Raw genomic sequence first — 17,384 nt, forward strand, 5'->3', positions numbered from 1 at the left:
CTACTTCTTAAGAAAATGGAAAACCATACAGTTGCAGTAATGCTATTGTCACTTTTCTATGTTAAATAAATTACATTATTTTTAATATCATCCATTAATGGATGATAATACTTCTTCTAGACATGTAGTCTAGAAATCCGACTCTATCTCTTTCCATCTTATTTCTCTACTTTTTTGGGTATCTATGTGATATGTATAGTCCAAATAAATATGAGTTATATTATTATGATAACTGTATCAAATTATTACTGCATAAATATATAAATAAACCATTTAATTCTTAAAATGTTTGCCAAATAAGTAGTATATAAAGAACTCGAAGATAGTTATGCATATTGCTATAGAGTTATAAGAAAATTTTGAAAGAAAAATGGCAACGCTCATTTGTCAATTTTTTCTGATGGGACTTTTATGCATTGCGTTGATTCTTGCTTCAGGTAAGAAAATTAACAAAAACTTATTCTTAAAGGAAAATATTTTTTATTTTATTTTTCTTGTATATGTTAGGTTTTTTTACATGTCTTGAGGAAAACATTTGCATAGCTCAAAAGTTTGTTATAGTTTTGTACATCACTGTTTACATATAAATATATAGTATAAAAAGGAGTTTTCAATTTTGATGAGTGTTTTACCGCGATAGTCCTAGCGTCTTGGAAGTGGTTTAGAGTTCTCAATGATTCTCCTAAGGATTGTATTTTCCATTATTGGAATACCTTACCTCTTTCTTGTATAAAGAGGTAATGGTCTCTCTTTGTAACTATCTTCTTTGTGATTAATATACCATTATTTAGTGAAAAAAAATAAAAAAATTGTAGCACGAACAACACGATATTTGAACGATTTATTACCTTTTCCATGCATTGGGCCATGCGAAAATTGTGCCGAATTGTGCAAGAGTAAGGGATATAAAGGTGGGGGAGGTTGTTACTCATCGACTTGTTGTTGTTACTTTCACAATTCATAGAAATTATGCAATCAAGACCAAAGAAGTATTTCCACATTAATAAGATTACTTCTAAGAGATAGAATCTATGAGAAGATAAAATAAAAACTATATTATGCAAGCGAAAAGTGAGAGTAAAGTTGTTTCAATTGAAATAATATGTACTTTAATAAAAAATAATTGATATTCAACAAAAAATAATATATTAAAGCACCATAGTAGTTTTGTAACAACGTTTTAAAATTAATTGCATGTTTTTTTTAAAATCTTGGTATCCGGCCTTGCGAGCACACTGTCAATACCAAACTTCCATCTCTAGACCAATTCTCGGGGGTTAAAATTAATTGCATGTAATCTTGTTATTTCGAAGATTTGATAAGGAGACTCAAGCGAGATAGTAGAAAGGTCGGAGAAATCACTGAATTTTACTTTGGGGCGAAAAATTTATTGCGTCTTTCTCTCTGTCCCCAATCACTTGCTCCTCAACTTCCATTTTAGTTTATGGTTTGTTCATTTACTTGTTCTTCATAAACATTTTCTCTTTCCATGATAGTATCATTTACTAGGTTTTAAGCTTTATAAACTTCTTTCGTGATTTCCACTGATGCTTCATTTGACAATGCATCTCCTGGCTCTTCACTAAAGTTCTCTTGTTTGGGTTTGACATTTGCTTGCTAGAAGTTGTTGCGGCCTAAAAATTGAGAGTTTCTCAAAATCAATAAAGTCGTCATGAAAATTTATTTACGATAAAACACTTTTCATTGAAAAAGTCGCATTCGAAACAAATTTTTAGGTTTGAGAGTCAATTATATATAGGAAAAGTAATAGCATGCCCTACGACATCCGTTTAAGAAAATGGTTACCTCTCAATCCTGTAAAAAATATTGTTAAATTTTAAGAAATATTTATTTTCTACTATTTATTTTAATAAAAATTAAATTTTTAGTTTTAAAATAAAATACTTTCATTTTTATTTATTACATTTTAGATAAAAATGTACATGAAATGGAAGTAAAAAAAAATAAGTTGCTTTTAGTAAAGTGCATGAGAAGAGTTGAATTTTACTCCTAAGAATCTGTGTGTTGAAAAATTCAAAATTACATAGATCTGACTTTAAAATAATTGGTGTTGGTTGATTTTAAAGAAAATATTTTTGTTGTGTTATGCGAATAAAAAGACACTATTGAATTATTTAAATAAAAAATATTGAATGCATAAAAACATTTTGAGTTTGTATTATTTTAGCTTTGATGATTTACTGTTATTGTTTAAAAAAATACATATATAAGTAAACCAATATAAAAATCTTATTAAAGAGAAAGTCCATTCAATGTCAATATCAAATATATCAGCCAATTATTTAAACAAAAGGACATAACAACATAAACAACATAAAATGAGGTTTTATCAAAAGGAAAAATTGAAAAGAAAATTCTTTGGAATCCATGAATTTAAACAAGATATCAATATTTTAGTGTAAATTATTTTATTATTTTAATTTATTTTAAAATAAAATAAAATAAAAGTGACATGACATTAGATTATAGTATTTAATTAGTTAAGGGTAATAGTATCTAACTAAAGTCAAAGATAGCAGAGTGTTCAATAAAATAAAAAGGATCAAAGTTAAAAGATGTTAGACTATGTAAATGTAAAAAGAGTATTAATAGAAGTTATTAGGGTTTATTGTAAATAATTAGAGAATAATTTGTTTAGGATTATTAGAGATACATTTGATGTATTTATATAGTATCCACATCAATGAATAAGGCAAGACTAATATTCATCTCTATCATGGTATCAATAAGTTTCAGTAATGATCTTTTCCACTAAACACTAGTATCGTTAGAGCCGACAAAACGGGTCGTACTGTCCGGGTCGGTCCGAAAGCCCGTAAAATATTCCGGGCTTGAACACAAATATTTGACCCATTTATTATCCGGGGTTTTAAGCCGGGCCCGTTAAAAACCCGAGCCTGTCATGGGCTAATTTGGCCGGGTTGCGGGTAGCCCGTTTATTTTATTTAATTTTTTTAAATACACCCACACCAATCTAAATCTCAATTAAAGAATTAATTTATATATATATAATATCTATTTGATTAATTTTAAATATTAATATGTAATGTTAATTCTTATTAAAAAATGAACATCGACATGCTTCTACGTACCCTGTGTGGTTAATAGTTTTATAAAATGGAGATTATTTAGAGTTGAATTTGAACTGTTGTGTTTGTCGGAACTCTTGCTCTTTTCGCTACTAATGCATCAAAGAAAGCAAGACCTTTGTGCATTTTTATTTATCACGTCCACGAGCTTATAGTGTTGTTTTATATTTCAATTTAAATGTTGTATTACTTTAGCTTTTATTATATGGTATATTATTTTTTTAATTTTAAAGATAAGTATTAAATATAATCCTGGCCGGCCCGAATAACCGAAACTCGTGAAGGGTCGGGCTTGAACAACTTAATTTTAACTCGTTTAAATTTCGGGCTTTTAAACCCGACCCGCCAAAGGCCCGAGCCCGCCACAGGGCCGAGTAGCCCGAATTGCCTGCTCTAAGTGTCCCTTAACCCTAATCTCTAAATCGTCTCTCCTCCCCCTTCTCAATTGCTTATTCTTCCACCCTTCTCCCATGAATAATAAAAGTAACAACACTTTTCCCATCCACTCTAGTAAAAATAATTACACTGTTCAATCTCAGCCTCTCACTCCTTTTACGCCTACTCCTATTCACCATACTTTAACCGTACCCAATATCAGAAGCTTCATTATTGTAATACTCCATTTTTACCTAACTCACTTATTGTCTTTTAAACGAAATTCTAATAGGATATTTTGGTTAATAGATAATTGAGCAATATTAAGTCTTTAAGTGGAATTAAATGCTACTAATTGGGATTAAGAAGAACAAGTGGTATGTTTGGTAAATAAGGATTTAGTTAGAATGGAACTAGATGGAAAATTGGTTAATATGTTATAGTTGGAGGGAAAATGGGTCTTTTCCCCATAAGAACCTCTTGCACTAGTTGTAGACTCTTGCCTCTCGGTCTCTTAGAAGGAGAAAAACTAGAATTTGGAATGGATGAAGAGAGAAAGGGAGAAGAGTCCAAGTCCACCATCATCAAAGCTTGCATGTGGGAATTCCTAAAGAAATCATCATCATCCTTGCATCATCTTCTTTACCAAATTCAGAGTTTTTTATTGAGGAGGGTTCCTAGTTAGAATCCTTGAGTAGAAGCTTAAGGTTTGCATGATGAGGGAATTTGGGTTCTTGGGATATGATTGCATGCATTTATATGAGCTTGATAATTATATTGATTGTGTTGCATGTCATATGAACTATGAGAATTATTTGATCATTGACTACATGAGTATGCATGATGAGTTTTTATGTTATTTTACTTGTAAAATTATGTTAATTATGATCATGCCATGCTTGAGTTAGTTTAGAATGAGAATGGATTGTATTGGAACTGATTTAATATGGTTAAGTGAGCAATCGATTGCTATAGTGGTGCAATCGATTACTCCTTGTGTTAAATATGTTATTTTGCCTCTGATTCAGTGAAAAATCGATTGCATTGGTCAAGCAATCAATTGCATTGTGAAAAATTGATAATTTGTCCATTTTATTCAGTGTGCAATCGGTTGGAGGAATGTGCAAATTGATTGCACCTGACTGAAAATGACGCTTTATTGTTTCGACCATAACTTAAGCTTCACAACTCGAATTGTGATGCGGTTAGAGGCATGGGAAAGCTAACATTAAGGGTTACGAGAAGCCTAAGCTTCCACAAATATAGTACAATCTTAAGAAATAATAAAATCCATGTGTATGTCAATGTATCTTGATTACTAAAAGATAAAACTTGGTAAGGTGAACCTTTAGATGCATAAGCAAGAGAAATGAAAGGAAGTTGGTCCACTCTTTCCCTTTTTCCCAAGGCGGCTACTTCCTAATTCTTATAAGCTAACGGTAATGTTAGTATAGGGCGAGGGGTTAGAGAACAGACAAGAGGATAGTAACGGCTCACTGATCCTAGTTGATCAGAGAGTGAGGCACGTTACATATATGCTGGCTATTTCTTGCAAAGTAAATTCCAAGGATACCCCTTTGCCGCGTATATTTCAGGTTATTTCTCAAGCATGAGTCTTGAGAATGGACCGTGCTCCGTAGTTTAGGAGCTAATATTCAGGGATGAACTCCCGAAGATGTGGATCACTACCTTTTTCTTTGTCGCCTCTGTTACAGGTGAATGTCGTTGTAGGAGTCGGACCCTGGGATATTGGAGGAGTTGAATCGTTGTGGAGATTTAATGTGATTCCATGGTTGTGCTAAAATTTGATATGCAAAGATACTGACTGAAGATTCATTCCATGAAGATATTTAATTAGATATATTTTAATTACTAGATTTGGATTTTCATTTAATGAGAAAATCTCCAATCTCTTTTAACGAAGATGATTTAAAGTGTCATTCAGCTTCTGCAAGATATTTATTCTAATTGTTTTGTAAGTAACCTTAGTTAGTGAAATTAGGAATCCAGCTACTTGTTTTGTAAGTAAACTTAAGTAGTGCAGTAATTAGTGAGTTTTGTTCAGCTAAATCTCTTTGTAATCCTCTTGTCTATAAGGAAACTTTATGCCATTACCAATCTAAGAGAAATTCAGTGTGCATGCTTTCTTTCTTCTACCCTAAAAATGTTATCATTCTACTAACTCTTAATACTAGTTAAAATAATGTGTTTTTAATAGTCTAAACCACATTGAATTTAAGTTTTTTTATTTCAAAAAACTTAGCTGCAAACTCTCACATTGGGTTGGAATCTGTTGGTTCAAAATTGTATCCCATTAAGGAATTTTTTATGAATTTGCTGATATTTTGAAAAAAAATATCAATATATCATACTTAAAAAAAATATTTCTGAACGCCACACTTTTAGAACTAGCTTAATAATTCATTTGACGAGCCATTGAAAACAATTGTTTTTTTTGTAAGCTCGACCATTTATTGGCTGAGCGCTTATTAAGTCGATTCAAAGCATATCTTACTTAACAAGTGTATAGTTTTAAATAATTTTTCAAATTTTAAATAGCAACGGAACATATTAAATCGGCTAAACTGACTTAACAAGTGTATAATTTAAATGATTTTTGAAAATTTGAATCAATGAGAGTTATTAAGTCGTTTAACACGAGACCCGACTTAAAAAGTAAAAAATAATCGACTTAATAAGTCACTTGGTCAATGGATGGCTGAGCCTCCACTTTTTTTTTTTTTTGCGTAAGCAAGATATTATATAATAGAGAATTAAGGGTTCTCTAACCTGATTAGACGAAGACGGGAAAAATCCGGAACAAAAAGAAAAATTACACGCCAATTACGAATACATTACGAGAGAAAAAAAATCGGATCCTTACTAAACTCGTTCATTGTCTTGTTCAATAGATAACCGAACTTGTTTTAAAAGTATGGCATTCTAGAATTTTTTTTTTCAAATTGTATCATATTGATATATTTTTTTCAAAATAGTGGCATTTTAAGTATAAAAATCTTCCATTGTTACTAGTTTAGTAAATATATCCTTCCTATATGAGAAATCAATTGGCACTCAGTTGCAACATTCGAGTTTAGGCATGACTAATTACCAAAAGAAGAAAAGTTTGATCCAACTACTATCATTACAAAAATGGATCAATTCCAACAATACTTCTAAAGAAGGAAATCCATTATTATTCTCCAACTTTTATATAGTTCCATTATTAGTTATGTAATAAAAGGAACGTGTGTGATATCAATTAACTCTAACTTCTACTTTAAAGAAAAAATGAAATATATATGTCACCGTCACTTATTTTCTTCACATAATAATAGAGTCGTTTAACACGAGATAACTATACACTTGTAGTACATTATTGCCACTTTTCCAAATGTTAAATAAACTGCATTATAAAATTTGTATTTTTTTCTCTAATATATGTTAAATATAGGGCATGTACTAGGTGTCAAATTTGTCTCTTTCTTTCTCTAATATTTGATGTGAGTAGTTGTGTAGTATACGAGTTTTCCAAATTTTGATACTTTTTTTTACTCATATTCTTTAAAATATTACATAATAAATAATAAATAATAGTATTTAATTCTTAATTATTTTTTTTATGAAATGAGTACTATATAAAGAACTTGAAGTTTGCTATGCATAATGCAATTACAAAAGATAATAATAAGAGTTGAAAGATAAAATCTTCAAAAAAAAAATGGTAATGCACATTCGCAAGCTTTTTCTCTTGGGACTTTTATGCATTGCAGTGGTCCTATCTTCTGGTAAGAAACATAAGAACTTTTCTAGCAGTTAATATTTCTTCTGTGTCCTGTAATTTTCATGTCTGGAACATTTTACCTCTAAACTGTATAACGAGGTAGAATGGCGTGGTTGTAACAGTTGTTTCGTTTTAATTCCATTTCTTATTGAAAAAAAACATAAGAACTTTTCTACCTTAAATTCTATTTTGTACATCATTGTTATAATATTAAAACAAATTTTGAGTTTGAGATTTTTTTTATAATGAAGTATAAAAAATATTTGCTTACACAAAAAAAAATATTTAAATAAATTTTGAGTTTGAGAATTTTTTTTTTAGATGGAGCAACCCAAGGTGATAATCATAAAATAAAATGTATTTTTGCACTACAAGAAAACTGACTTTTTGTGACACTCAAAAAGTGTCACTAAAAGTCAATAATCCGTAGGTAAAAAGCTTGCAGACATTGAGTGACGCCCACCCTTAGCGTCAATTATAAGGGGGTGTAATGCTACGGTATAATAAGTGTCACTATAGCTTTTAGCTACGGGCAAATATTTACCTAAATGTCACTATATCATAGGTTACTGTTACAAATATTTCTCTTTTTACCTACAGTTTTAGTTTTAATAGGTGTCACTAGAACTCTATTAAATAATATTTTTATAATTTACCAAAATATAATAAAATTATAAATTATTTTTTTTTTTATAATTGAAGAATATAATATTAAAATTCAATTATTCGGTAAAAAATTTTACAATACATTTTCTATTATTTCAATTTAAATATGACAAATTAACTTAATATTAAAATTAAACTATTATATCAATTTCAATTAAATTCAAATATTTCAATATAGTAACAAAGAATTTCAACTACATTTATTAATGCCAAAGACATTGAGATCCTTACATCATGATTACTAGAATATAATGAAATCGACTCTGAGAAGTTTAAGAGTGAAAACAAAATTACAAAACTCAGACAAAAACTAATTCTGAATCAGAGTATACCAAGTTGAAACCTGGCTAACTGAATAACCGATACAGAATGAAGAACCAGGAAACAATCCAAGAAATTTCTTTGAAGAAGCGTCCTCCAATGCTGCATCTAATAGGTTTTTGTTTTCGGAGCCTTCTTTGGTTGCCTTCTAGGAATGGAGTTTTTCATCCCAATGAAAAACAACAGAGCTCCAAAAACAGCCAGGTTCTGCAAGGATTGAAATTGAATCAACAGTTTGAATTTGGGCATAGACATGAAACTAAACTTCAAATTAAAAAACAAGTCATTGCTCTGACCTGTGTAAATTTGATGAAAAGCTGAGTGAATTCTTTGTCCTCGTTATCGAAATTGTAAAAATCATAACGAATTGGAGTAGCAATCAACTGATGCAGAAGCTACAGAAACAAAACAAAAAAACATAGCTTAAGAAACCGAGCATGTGAGATGAATATGGAATCCAATAGAGAAACTGGGTACAAACCAGTAGCAAAGCTCCGAAAGAGCTTCCAAAGATGAATAGAACCCCTCCAAGGCCCTTCAGAGCAATAGCCCCAGTAATCAAAAGTTTCGTCTGTTCATCACATCAGTTATATTAGGGAACACGCGTAGACAAAATGACGAGCAAAAGTGAAGAAAAGTCGACATATATGTAGCATTCACAACTTCTTCAACAGATATTTTCATTATTTAAGCCAGATGTATAATAACAAAAAGATGCGAAAAACATTATCAAATGAACATTTGTACATAAACAAGGAAAGAGCGAGAGAGGAGCTAACATCAATGTTAGGAATTTGAAAGCCAACTTGATAATGGAAGCTTATATAGCCAATGTTGTACCCACTATATATGTATGTATATTCAAACACAATAATACTCTTACATCATATTCAATGAACAAATAAATGAACAGCAATTAGCTTACATCGAATTTACTCTTAGATCAGTTCAGCTTCAACCAAGAAAGCTATGTAGCAATTTCATAACTTCAAAATCTTTCGGAACATTCAATCATACTCTTAGTACATATTGTGAAAACATTTAGAATGACAAAACATTAACATAACAATTCCAAAGAGTTCACACACCCTACAGTGTCATCATCATGCAAAGGGCACAAAACAATCACATACTACATTCAAATTTATACAGCCATGCAGCTAGCAGAAGAAACGGGTTAAGATGAACCAAAGAGTTAAAAGAGGCAGTCTTTTTGGGGTTTTCATCTCACAAGCTCTATTTGTAGATTTGATGCTTTACCATGTAGTGATGTTTTCTTCATTATCATCTATCATCCACAAACTTAATTTTCTGTCCATTTATAGTTTTTTGGTATTCTATTTCTTGTACATTTGTCTCTATTATTTGGCTTACCAATTTTTCTTTAATTCTCTTGCTACTTGTACATTTGGAAAACCATTTCAATAATTTAAATGTCTCCAATCAATTCCATACATGATCAATTTAATATATTGACAGAGCCAAATATAAGATTTTCTGCAACCAAGATATTATACTTTAGCTTCTAACATGCAACCAAGATGTAAATTAAATACCATTCATGCATGCTTCTTAGTCATAACATAAATCAAATAACGCGAACACAAACATAAATCAAAGAAGAAACCTCCGAACAAATACAGAAATTTCAGAACAAATACTATTAAACAAAAGTGGCAAATTGCATATTCAAAAGAACAAACATGCAAACATACCTTAGAAGCCACCTTTATCGGAGTTCCTGAAATAACAATATATTTGAAGTTAAGCTATCATATTTCAAACCAGCATATTTCAAACTTGCAAAATCACTAAGGAATTAAACATAAATATAACATGAAGACGTATCAAAGACTTAAGCTTATACCTTTCCTCCCAATATCAAAGATGGTTTCTCCCATTTTAATTTACAAATTAATATGAGAGGTCTTCTTCACTCTCATCCTCTGTATCTTCATTCTCATCATCATTTTGGGGAATGTCCTCTATATTAATTATAACTTCAATGATATCATCACTATCATCAGTTTCTGGTCTAATCAAATCATCATCATTTATCTCTTCCAATACTTGTTCATTACTTTTATCTATGTCATTGGATTGAGCATCACCCATATCATATACATCTCTAACTTTAGCATGCACAACGACAAACCAGTCATTTAGTCTTCTATTCTCCACATAGAATACTTTCTTGGCTTGAGAAGCAAAAATAAACGGGTCATCACATATTTCATTTCCTGTATGTTGCAAGTAATTAAAATTTACTAATGTCAAACCCAAATCATCAATATTGCACCCCTTATTTATGTCAACCCAATCACACTTGAAAAGTACAACTTTATACTTTCCTGCATAATCCAACTGAATTATATCTATCAATGCACCATAGTAGTTTATTTCTCCTTCCTTAGGGCGTTTGTCTCGTGTACTAGCATAACTTTTGGTCTTAACAGTAACACAAATTCCACTATTTTGAGTCTTTAAACACCTTTCCCTCTTCTTTGTATGAAATCTAACTCCATTAACAATATAGCCACTATAGTTTCTCACTTTTTCTAATGGCCCCCGTGCTAACCATCTGATTTCATCTGTAACTATAACACTTCCTTGTTCTTCTAATCGTGCTACCTAACACAATTACATTTTAAATGATCACGAAAAATAATAAAATATTGATAATTGAAAAACCTTTGGAAAACTTACTCTTTCGCAAAACCAATCAGGAAATGTTCGACTATGAATTTTGTCAATTTCATATGGTGATAGCCGACGATTTTGATTACGTCTCTTGATAAAGTCAATGTGTTCTCTAGGAAATACAAATACAAAATTAGAGACATTAAACTTCAAAAAGAATATCAAACTAAACATTTTTACCTTTGAAAGGGGTCAACATTAGTGTTGTTGAAAAGCACATATCTATGTGCTTGTAGCAATGTTTTTTTATCAAGAGAAACTCGAGAAACTCTTTTCCTTTTCTTCACTGTAAACCCAACATGGTTTTTTCTCCCCAAAGGTCTACCTCTAGGATTAAACACATTTGCATTTTCTACAAAGGAGGAATCATCATTTCGACAAGGTCGAGTAAATCGTGTTTCCACCGTAGAGAGATATCGTGAACAAAATATCAAACATTCATTAGCTAAATAACCCTCTGCAATAGACCCTTCAGGGCGAGCTCGATTACGAACAAATGACTTTAGAGTAAAAAGGAACCTGCAAAAAGATTTTTGGAATAAAATAAGAAAATGTTGTTTTTATTTATAATATAATGATATTAAATAACTAAAAAAATGTGTACCTTTCAATTGGATACATCCATCGATAATGAACTGGTCCACCAATTTTTGCCTCCTATGCCAAATGGATTACCAAATGCACCATTATAGTGAAGAAAGATGGAGGGAAAATCTTTTCTAATTGGCACAACGTTTTTGCTATTCGTTTTTCCAAGTGCTCCAAATTATGCTCACTAAGCACTTTACTACATAGTTCTTTGAAGAAACGACAAAGATCGCTAATCACTTTACTCACTTTGTTGGGCAAACAACCTTTCATAGCAATAGGAAGAAACTCTTGCATTAAGAGATGACAATCATAACTTTTGAGACCAAATATCTTGCGTTGTTTCACTTGCACGCATCTTGGAATACTAGAAACACACTCATCAGAAGATTTCATATTCTTTAGAACTTCCAAGAAAGATTCTTTCTCATTTGATGTCATTTGGTAACAAGCTCTAGGCAAATACTTTCTACCATTACTTTGATGCATCCTCGGGTGTAGTTGACTTCTTATGTTCATGTGTATAAGATCATAACGGGCCTTATCATTATCCTTTGATTTTCTTTCTAAATTTAATAATGTCCCAACAATGTTATCACAAACATTTTTTTCAATATGCATCACATCAAGATTATGACGAAGAACATTATATTCCCAATATGGCAATGAGAAAAAAATGCTTTTCTTTTTCCATGGGGACAACACCTTGTTTTCACGATTTTTCAATTGTCTCAATGCAGTACTTCCATTGGGTACCTTAGGAGGAGCTCTAAACTCTTGGTCTCCATCAAAATGTCCTCTATTGTTTCTCCACTTATGATCAGGCTCTAACCAGCGTCGATGACACATATAAGAAAACTTTTTACTATAACGCAACCACTTAGAGGCTGTGTCAAAACCACAACATGGACAAGCATATCGACCTTTAGTGCTCCAACCTGACAAATTTGCATAAGCAGGGAAATCATTGATAGTCCACATGATTGCAGCACGCATTTGAAATGACTCTTTTTTACATGCATCAAACGTTTTGACCCCGATTTCCCATAATTCCTTTAATTCTTCCACAAGAGGCTGCATATATACATCAATATTATTACCAGGACCTTTTGGACCAGGAATAAGCAACGAGAGTATGAAATTCGGTTGCTTCATACACATCCACGGAGGAAGATTGTATGGAATCAAGACAACAGGCCAAGTGGAGTGAGAAATTGTCATGGTTTTGAATGGATTAAAGCCATCTGAAGCTAAACCTAGTCGAACGTTTCGAGGGTCGCTTGAAAAATCGGGATATCGATGATCAAAATCCTTCCAAGCAAAAGAATCTGCTGGATGTCTCATGAGTCCATCTCTAGTTCGACTATCGTCATGCCATGTCATGGAAGAAGCAGTTTTTGATGACATAAAAAGTCTTTGTAATCTAGACTTAAGAGGAAACCAACGAAGAACCTTAGCAGGTATCTTTTTTCTACCTTCAACATCGTCGGAGTTGACTTTCCATCTTGAGATACCGCATGTAGGGCAAACATTAGCATGAGCCAAATCCTTCCAATACAATATACATTCATTAGGACAAACATGGATTTTTTCATATGATAATCCCAACCCTGAAATAATCTTCTTTGTCTCATAAAATGACTTTGGCAATGTATTTTCTTTTGGAAATGCATCACATAACAACTCTAGAAGCATTGAAAAGCTTTTGTCTGTCCATCCATTTAGACACTTTAAGTGGTACAGGTGTACGATGAATGATAGTTTGGTAAACTTACAACCCGGATAAAGATTTTGTTCTGCCTCCTTCAACAACTTAAAGAACTTATCTGAATTATCACCCACTTCATATTGTTGAACATTATGTTCGTTTATGAATGTTTCTCGATCCACATCCTCCATATTTATATCTGCATCATTATCATCATTATTTACATCCACTGAAAATGCATCATGAATCAATGCATCCATGTCATGATCAAACTCATGTTGTACTTCACATGCACTTGCACGATTTGAAGTGCTAACTTTCTCACCATGAAAGATCCAACGAATGTACCCTTTTAGAAAGCCTCGGCTGATTATGTGTTCGTAAACATCCATACGAGAATGCTTCTTGCAATTAACACACTTAGTACAGGGGCATAAAATTTTTCCATTTTCTGACGAATTTGCAAATGCAAAATCAAGAAAGTTTAAAATACCTCTAATGTACTCCTCTTGAGTTACAGAGTTATTTGATATCCAACTCTTATCCATTTGATAAAACAAACAAAAGCTGCACAATTAAAGAAGATACAAATGAATATTGACTGCTAAATTTTGAACTATGGAAAATAGATAAACAGCAGTATAAAAATGTAAGATTTACACTCTTAAGAATAACTCTTAGGAATCTCATTTTGTTTACTTGATAACTAATAGTTTTGGCAAAGGGAGTCTGACATTTTAAGGTAGCAACTACAGACTCTACAAGAAAACCATCGGTAAAAAAATCTTGAATTCGCGTACCTCACTAAGAATTATGAATGAGAGAAGTAACAGTTTTTTTCCATCGCAGGCAATTGATGGGAGAACAGCTTTACGGTTTGAGCATCAGAAACCTACAAGATCTAGAGAGACAACTCGAACTTAGTCTCCAAGGAGTCCGAATGAAGAAGGAGAAAATTCTGACAGACGAGATTCTAGTTTTAATATAACATGAAAAATTGGAAGTGCATGATTGATTCAATATAAAAGGCAATCAGAACAAAAGTCTATAATGAAATATCTGTAATCAAATGTACTATTGATTGAAGATTTGAAGTACTCATTGGACCCGACCAAAATTCCTTTTTTTATTCATCCACTTCCCACTTATTTAGGGATGCAAATTGACAAGTTATTAATCTATTGAAAATGAATGAAACTCTTTGGATGCTTTCAATTGGACCCCATACACAGAAACTGACAACTATCTGGGACCAGAGTAAAAAGCTTAGAAAAATCAATAGTTACATTAACTAAATCAAAAGGTATACAATCTAAGATGTAACAAATTTCAGATTCAATGGCAAACCAAATTTATGTATAATATACTAAAATCAAAATAACGTAACCCATGAGCCATTAGATTTGTAGTTTACTTCAGATAATTGTTTATAGAATAACTTATAATGTTCTAAATTAGGACCACTTCGGAATGTCTTTTATAGGGCAATATGTTTGAATGTTGTTTCTAAAAATGAACTAAATGTCCCTGAATTATTTTACAATCATCTAATATCAATTTTTCAACTTTTCTAAATATATCTCAATTATTAGACAAATCATTCTAAGATTGAATCCATATTGAAGCAAACATTAACTAAACTTTACATAAGATTACATTAAACAGGCAAAGATTAGAGTATCATCCTAATCTGACCCACAAAACTATATTATTAGTACTATAAACAGTAATAGTAACATGATCATTTTAAAACTATACTACTTTTAGAGTATAATATTTGTATATTAGTATATTTTCAACTCCAACAACATTATTTTATATGATCTTCAATCTCAAGATGCTTAAATTAACCACTAATTTAATTGAACCAATGCAGCTTAATTGAAACTAGTATGATATGGATGTCAATGTCTACAGTTTCCAATGTTTCTAATTACCAAGAAGCTATCAATGCGTTAATAAACTCTCTATGAGACTGACTAAAACCAAGACGGAAAGCTCATCTCTTATGAACAAATAACAGTTGCTCCAAACAAAATGATGATTAAAAAGAGAAGAAACCTCCGAACAAATACAAAAATTTCAGAACAAATACTATTAAACAAAAGTGGCAAATTGCTTGGAACACATAATAAGCAATGTAAAATATTAACACATGGCTGCATTTATGCTTGGAACAATAATAAGCAATGTAAAATGTGTGTTATCAACTTGCCAATATCCAATCAATGAGCATATAAAAAAACCGACTTCACAGCTCTGAAATTTCTGATATGGTCAAGTATACAACTTAACCATCTTAAGAAACTAGAACTTGCAATTTAATGGGATGAAATTTCGAAAGCACAAACATTGCAAACTAGCAAAATTCAACAAAAAGAAAGCAAATAAGCACCGTGATAGAACATTAACATAAGTAATACACAAACTAAATTTATAGAAAAAGCAAAGAAGCAACATTCATAGAAAAAGCACTAACCTTTAGCAAAGGCATGTGAATGTAAAACAAAGTGTCATTGGGATTGAGAAGAGTAGTCTCAAACTCTTCAGCAGAGAATTCAAGTGAGATATTCAACAAAGGCCTAAACAACTGCAACAACAACAAAGCACAACCTAAAAAAAACAACCTTTTCAAAACAAACACACAATAAAAACACAATCCAAATTCAAAAGATCACGCCGTTGAAGCTCACATTCAAGAAATTGAGCACGAAAGCCAACTCCCATATATTACTAAATCTAAGGATGTTACGATTGTATTTGTATTCATACAAATTTCATAATGCAGACCAATTTCAAAAATGTTTTTATATTTTCAAAATAACAAACCATAATTATAATTACTTAAAGAGTAAGAACTAAATCAGTTTCTAGACTATTATTACAATGCATGCTATTATTTTCTATATCAGTAATATATTTCTACAATTTGTTAATACAACATAATAGTTCTCCAAATACATATAACTAAGTTTTATATAAACTGCAGAATGAAGATTACATTCTTCTAGCCATTTCACATGGTTTTATCTAACATATACAAAATCAAATTAGTGAAAGACAGAGTGTGTAAGCCTAAAGAGTAAGAACTAAATCAGTTTCTAGACTATTATTACAATGCATGCTATTATTTTCTATATCAGTAATATATTTCTACAATTTGTTAATACAACATAATAGTTCTCCAAATACATATAACTAAGTTTTATATAAACTGCAGAATGAAGATTACATTCTTCTAGCCATTTCACATGGTTTTATCTAACATATACAAAATCAAATTAGTGAAAGACAGAGTGTGTAAGCCTAAAAACTAGTTCAAATTAGTGAGAAACAGAGTGTGTCTAACCCTAGAAACTAGTTCAGATTGAGTGTAAAACATAAAAGCCAATCACTGCAAACCTTTATAACATATACAAAATCAAAAGCAACAAAGGAATAAACAAGGAAGAATGAAAGAAAAGGTTACCTCCGGTGGCGCAAGCGGAGGAGAACGATGGTGTGATGTGAATCGAACGGTCGAGATTCGGCGACGTTGGAGGCGCGACTATACTATAGTAGTTTCCGGCGATTTTCTAAGATAATATACTGGATCTGACAAAACAAAAACGAAATCAAACCTAATCTACGTCACTCAGATCTAGTGGTGTAAAGGAAAAGTCGACGAAGAAGAAACCTGAAGAAGAATGAATGGCGGTGGCCGGAGCTGCGGCGGCTGGTTGATTCCAGTCGATTTGATTGATGAATCTTTCCGGCAAACGAGAATTGCGGCGGCTGGTTTACGTTGAAATGAAAATAGAATTGTGAGAACGAGAGAATCCAAAAAAACACAAAAACTTTTCTCAAATTTTTTTTATTTTTGAAAATGATTTTTTAGTAAGTTTATGATATACAAATTTGATAGGTAATAAAATTAAAAAATAATATTATTAAAGTATAATATATTTATTTTTTGAGTCATAAAGTTTTTTTTTAAGATTAATATTTTGTTTAAAATATATCAAAAAATATTATTTTTTATTTTTTGAAAATATTATTTTTTTTAATAAAATATTTGTTAATTAATTTGTTGAGTCATATCCTATTTTATTAAATGGGAAAATGTGACGGACAAATACTACTGTAGGTAAAA

General features: G+C 31.2%; 2 protein-coding genes across 2 annotated transcripts; both read right to left on the reverse strand.

The window, feature by feature from the left end:
* Window positions 1-8,738: 8,738 nt before the first annotated feature.
* Window positions 8,739-11,606, reverse strand: LOC131609280 (uncharacterized). The gene is made up of 6 exons (XM_058880976.1): window positions 11,561-11,606; window positions 11,137-11,475; window positions 10,963-11,068; window positions 10,124-10,887; window positions 9,972-9,997; window positions 8,739-8,827 (listed from the first exon to the last, which is right to left on the reverse strand). Exons 1-4 carry the CDS (start codon window positions 11,575-11,577, stop codon window positions 10,171-10,173), a joined length of 1,179 nt encoding a protein of 392 aa, XP_058736959.1. The 5' UTR covers window positions 11,578-11,606; the 3' UTR covers window positions 8,739-8,827; window positions 9,972-9,997; window positions 10,124-10,170.
* A 7-nt stretch (window positions 11,607-11,613) lies between these two features.
* Window positions 11,614-17,000, reverse strand: LOC131614020 (uncharacterized). Its single transcript, XM_058885650.1, has 4 exons — window positions 16,722-17,000; window positions 15,732-15,842; window positions 13,746-13,819; window positions 11,614-13,451 (listed from the first exon to the last, which is right to left on the reverse strand). The coding sequence occupies exons 3-4, from the start codon at window positions 13,798-13,800 to the stop codon at window positions 11,614-11,616; spliced, it is 1,893 nt and encodes a 630-aa protein (XP_058741633.1). The 5' UTR covers window positions 13,801-13,819; window positions 15,732-15,842; window positions 16,722-17,000.
* Window positions 17,001-17,384: the final 384 nt, after the last annotated feature.

The sequence above is a fragment of the Vicia villosa genome, linkage group LG6 (assembly GCF_029867415.1).
Source record: "Vicia villosa cultivar HV-30 ecotype Madison, WI linkage group LG6, Vvil1.0, whole genome shotgun sequence".
Taxonomy (NCBI): Eukaryota; Viridiplantae; Streptophyta; class Magnoliopsida; order Fabales; family Fabaceae; genus Vicia; species Vicia villosa.

Excerpts from the sequence above, each read along its gene's own strand:
- LOC131609280 (XM_058880976.1), bottom strand. Across the intron at positions 11,069-11,136 it reads AATGTTGACCCCTTTCAAAG|AGAACACATTGACTTTATCA; the intron begins GTAAAAATGTTT and ends TGTATTTCCTAG. Across the intron at positions 10,888-10,962 it reads CTGATTGGTTTTGCGAAAGA|GTAGCACGATTAGAAGAACA; the intron begins GTAAGTTTTCCA and ends TAATTGTGTTAG.
- LOC131614020 (XM_058885650.1), bottom strand. The coding sequence starts at position 13,800 with ATGGATAAGAGTTGGATATCAAATAACTCTGTAACTCAAGAGGAGTAC. Across the intron at positions 13,452-13,745 it reads TCAAGAGGAGTACATTAGAG|ATATAAATATGGAGGATGTG; the intron begins GTATTTTAAACT and ends ATAATGATGCAG.